The 5,000-nt window shown below is 37.6% G+C and overlaps 2 protein-coding genes across 3 annotated transcripts in view; one reads left to right on the top strand and one right to left on the bottom strand.

The window, feature by feature from the left end:
* The window catches only part of LOC138029300 (uncharacterized), a 5,313-nt gene extending 1,321 nt beyond the window's left edge, over nt 1-3,992 (top strand). The window contains exons 2-4 of one of the 2 annotated variants that reach the window (XR_011127858.1): nt 1-75; nt 281-994; nt 1,266-3,992. The exon at nt 1-75 is cut by the window's left edge and continues 396 nt beyond it. Coding sequence is in view for 1 of the 2 variants with exons in the window: in XM_068877021.1 (XP_068733122.1) it covers nt 1-75; nt 281-889 (684 nt within the window). In the remaining variant the exon portion in view is untranslated. Of the gene's footprint in view, nt 76-280 lie in introns of both variants that reach the window. The other variant, XM_068877021.1, reaches the window with a different exon arrangement.
* LOC138029301 (uncharacterized) overlaps nt 2,774-5,000 on the bottom strand; it is a 2,552-nt gene continuing 325 nt past the window's right edge. The window contains exon 2 of the mRNA XM_068877022.1: nt 2,774-4,101. Within this exon, the coding sequence (XP_068733123.1) occupies nt 3,685-4,101 (417 nt within the window). The 3' untranslated portion in view covers nt 2,774-3,684. The remainder of the gene's footprint in view (nt 4,102-5,000) is intronic.

The following is a 5,000-nucleotide window of genomic DNA, read 5'->3' as shown; positions in this document are numbered from 1 at the left end:
CTACGTGAAAGATCAAGGGGTATAGAAGCTATGCAGTTGCTGGTTACTACTATAATTAAATCAAGTGGCAGTCAGGTGCGCTTGTTGACTCATGCAAATAATTTTTTACGTATTCCCTGTAAGTCTTAATATTCTTTTGTCGGTGTGCTGGGTCCTAGATAGGGAGGGATTGTTTGGAACCAGTACATCTGTATGTACAGTGACAATGATTACACTGCACCTGAAATTTAATAATAATAATAATTATTTTTACAAAACATTTTCTTGTTTTCTGTTTCAGGCAATGTTGACCCGTTTAAATGCCATGCGACTAACCGTCTCCAGTAGTCGTTTCTTAAAGGTGATGGATAAATATGCTGTCACATTTGATGAAATGTTAGCGAAGCAACACAACCTCAGCCAAGCTGCCTTGCCATTAACAAGTGTAACAGAAGAGATGAATACAGTTCCATTATTGTCGAATGTGCAGCAAGTCAACTGCGAGGCTGACCTTCGATCCTCACCAACCTGTACTGAAAAATGCAGTCAAAACCAATTTGTTCAGAACATAGCGATACCTACAGTGGTTTCTGTTTCTCAAGTCTGTACAGAAGCACAGGTGGATCCGAGTTCTCCACTTATTGAAGCAGCAGTTATAGACCCTTCAAATGGCTTCAATATTGTGGTGGACAACTGGGATTTAAGACAAGATTTACGTCACATGACGTCTGACCACCAGAACACTGATATCCATTGGGTAAATCATAACATTGTGGAAAACCGCATTTCTGGCAATGATTTACCTGATGACAAACCACTGAAGAATGTTCAGGATGTAGAAAACAAAGATCTAATTCCATCCTTTGCTGACCACAAGGAGCTCTACACCAATTACCTCATACATATTTAGAGAATCCTAACAAGGCGCATCCCAGCTTTGCATTGCCTCTTGGACCATGTGCCAAAACATATTCGACACAAACACTCTTACGCAATGAGTAAAAAGAGTAAAAAGGTAAGCCCCAAAGCAAAGCGTCCTTTCAGGTATAACACAATGCAAAAATCAAAATAGTTTTCAGCATGTTAATTTTCTGTTAGTGAGTACCATATGTGGATTAAGCAGTGTATTTTGACTCTCATGCAAAAAAAAAAAAAAAAAATGGAAGTGGAAATGATGAATTGGTTTTGCAAAGGATCAGTGACACTCTTGTTCAATGGCTTCGCATACAGTACTTGCATATACAATTTGCTCACTACTTAGGGCATAATCATCCTTAACATTTCAGGTGCAGATGGGTATGATTTTTAAGTCAGAGGTGTCTAATGAAGGCATTGTGAATGTGCTTCAGCATGTGCAGCAGTACTTGCCAAAAGTTAATGAAGGAGAGGAAGTCATCTTTGCAGAACAAGGGCTAGTGGGGGATCAATTTACAATCGAAAGAGCTGTGAATGCTCTGAAATCCATGGCAAATGGGTACACCCCTTTGAAGCGTCTAGAAGGATTTCATTTTGGGATAGCTGACTGGCTTGCTGGTGTAAAGTTCTTGAATGTATGTGAACCAGGTTTAAGACTAGAAGAGAAATGGATTATCTGCCAGAACGCAAATATAGTTAAGAAGTTCTATGAATATGTATAAACTGTTTGAATGTAAAGAAAATGAAGTGTAACTCAACTAGCCCATACCCATGTCTGCAACTTATGTAAATGATTCATGAAAACAAAAATGAAATCTTTCATAATAAAACGGCTAAATTCCACTCGTTTTCTGACCGGATCCAGTAATAATTCTATCAACGAGGCAAGCTTTACTTTAAGATCAGTCAGTGGGCCACATTTAAGAGACGAGAACACTTGTATTGGTATTCGTATTTGATATAGCCCGATTTTTTTTTTCGGAGCGTTAATGAACACATGAGAAGTATCGATTTGACTCTACAAGACCTGAGTTTTACGAGATCATCGTTCAGAATCGCAAAACCAGTTTGGGATAGATTCTCACGTTTTCCCGGAAACATTATGCCTTCATTTAGTTTTCATATATCGATATTCCAACTTTGTCATCAAAACTTTGTTTTTATGGTTATGTAAAGGTGACTATTATGTATGATGAAAACAGAAAATCAGGCAGTCGTCAAGGTTTACCAATTCTTTAAACTTTTTCTCTTCTGGTCAATTCTAGGAACAGATGAGACCTCAACAAACTCTTGCAATTTCAGTGCACATTAAACTTGTTAAAGATAACAAATATCTGGAAAGAAAAGATGACTTCGTGTCTTATCCTCTGTTTTAGTCACGACCCTGTTTAAATCTCAGAGTGTTTACCATATTATAATTCCGTTCAAGGGAAGCGGAAACACATACTAATTGTGTTCTCACAGGTATCGACAGTCATCCCGATCGAACGACATCTTGTACACGTTACGACACCCAACGACAAACACTTAACTTACGACCTAATTACAATATAAAAAAAATGCGAACAGTGAGACATTAATCGCGAACTAGACATTTGACGTGTCCCATATCTTAAATTGGTTTCTTGGAATGTTCAGCCTTCTCTTTGTCTTACGACTCTAAGGACTCTAACTAATTTACATTTTAGCCACAAAGATTAAGTTGTCAGCTCACGGCCACATCGAAAGCCCAAATAGGATGTGCAATATCGAGCACGGCGCAAGCGTAGGTTTATACTTAGTACCGGTACTTTTGGTAACATCAAGGTGGTTCCCAGAACTTGGAACGTATTTGACCCTCTTTAATGATTCTTGTTTGCATTATCAGGGAATATAGCAATCACTTTTAATCTAGTTTATTAAAGAAAAAATCACTTTGTATAATTAATTAATAAATGACAAGGAATTATTAATGCTAAACGAACTCTACAAAACACGATTATTTGCCTTGTCAGTGATTTTTCAAAACATAACGTACGACCTTGTAGGAAAACTTCACATATTAGACACTTTCAACCAATCACGGAATGCTTTAATTAAAGTGTTAATTACTGTTGAAAAATAATCAACACAGGGGGTACATTTATTGCTGGACATATAGAGGCCACCAAGATGAAAATACAGGTATAATATATAGAAATATTTTTAAGTCGAATTGTCTCAAGTGAAACGAGATAAAGTAGCTAACTGTAATGACTAAAATAGTCTTAACCAGTGCGTGTGTTTGTGTGTGTGGCCTTATGTGTTGCACCAAGACGCGGGAGGGATTAGGACCTGTTTTTCTTGCCAAAATGGACAGAAAAAATAGGATAATAATTTCCCAGAATACTTCAAAGGTCAAAAGCTCTCCACAAAACAGTATGGAATATCACCTCGTTTACTTAAAATTCTTGCGTTAAAATGCCAACAAGAAGCAGCCAAAACATAGTAAAAAGTAATCAGTCGCTAAAAAGCCACACACACACACACACAAATAAATCAAAATGTCTTCCTTAACGAAATTTAGTGGTATTAAAATTGCATGTCGGTTCTCCATACTTAATAACAAGTAAACCTAGTTTACTTTACCTGCCACACACTGCAGAGATATGGTCAACTTGCTACAAGGTTGTCAACAAAAATGTTACATAACAGAAACGTTTGCAGCATAAGAAGGATTCAAACATGTGCTGCGGAAAAAGAGTCAACTTGCCAAATGTTAAGTACAACAGTTTTCTCTGAGAATGTTGGCAAATCGTCACAAAAATGTAACTAACCCCACATTAATGCCTTCAACGCAGATCCACCAATTGCGGCGGGTACGATACGACGAACCATTGACTTGAGGTTATCCCAGACGTAACGTTTAAGGGGTTTGCGCACACATCGACCACGAATATTGCAAGATTGATCTTCAGAAAAGTAATATTCCCAATCTCCTTCACCAGCCTTAATAACAAACTGCCTGTCTGGCTGTGCAAAAATGAAAGCGGCGTTTCTCATGTCGGCCCCATCATCAAGAGCAAGTGGGATAAAGGAGATTGCTGCTTGTAAAAAACGCAAGGTTGTATAGCCAGTGTCATCTAGGTATCGGTGTTGGCCTTCATTTCCGCATCGTTTTATCAGTTCTCGTCCAAGAACGGTGGACGTGATCTTCTTTACGTGGATTCTAACATTACGAGGGTAATCCTGAAAGAGAAGGAACACAAATTCAGTTAATTTGGAACCTTAATATGGATCAAATAAAGTGGGAAAAGCAATTAATGCGTCAAAGATCATTTACCATGGCATGGAACGTTCCAAAGATGCTGTGCCTTTTAACTGTAGGCATGTGGTAAACGACCCCCGTAATTATTTTCTTTCAAGTTCCAGAAGAGGCTCTTCCGTTTACATAGATCCTTGAGTAAATAATAATTCTACCAACTAGGGAAGCTTTACTCAAAGATGAGTTTGTGGGAAACATTTAAAGACAAGAGCACTTGTATTCGTATTTGAAATGGCTCGTAACATGTTTCCGAAATGTAACAGAAGCATGAGTAGTATCGAGTTGATGACTCCACTAAAAAGCATCTTTCAGAACGTGACGGAAAAGCAAATAATGTAGACTAACACGGTTTTCCCGGAAAACTAGTACAGAGTAAGAATGCTTCGACAATGACTTCCCTTTTTTTAAACAGATTTTAACTTTGTGACCATTAAACCTCATTTTTAGAAATCACTCCTAATTTGTTTCCAAAAGAAAATGAACGCAGAAGAGGTATCGATTTGAGATTATCCTTTAGAATCGCTAAACCAATTTTACTTAGGTTCTCGTGTTTTCCGGGAAAACTCGTAGATAATACGTCTGCTCATTGCCTACAATGCCTTTATTCAGTTTTCATGTACATTTTAAAAATCGATCTTGCAGCTTTGTAATCGTAAACTTTGTTTGGATTGGTGGGTGAAGTTGACTATCCTGTATGCTGAAAACAGAAATCAGGGAGCGTCAAGGTCTACAAATTCTTAACACGTTTTCTCTTCTGCTAAATTTTAACAGACTCTTTGCTGAAATTCACTTCATAAATTATTGTTCTTTGATTATTTGTGAT

Source organism: Montipora capricornis, chromosome 13, assembly GCF_036669925.1.
Source record: "Montipora capricornis isolate CH-2021 chromosome 13, ASM3666992v2, whole genome shotgun sequence".
Classification (NCBI taxonomy): domain Eukaryota; kingdom Metazoa; phylum Cnidaria; class Anthozoa; order Scleractinia; family Acroporidae; genus Montipora; species Montipora capricornis.
The sequence above is the reverse complement of the archived record's forward strand: the minus strand, read 5'-3'. Positions and strand labels throughout refer to the sequence as shown.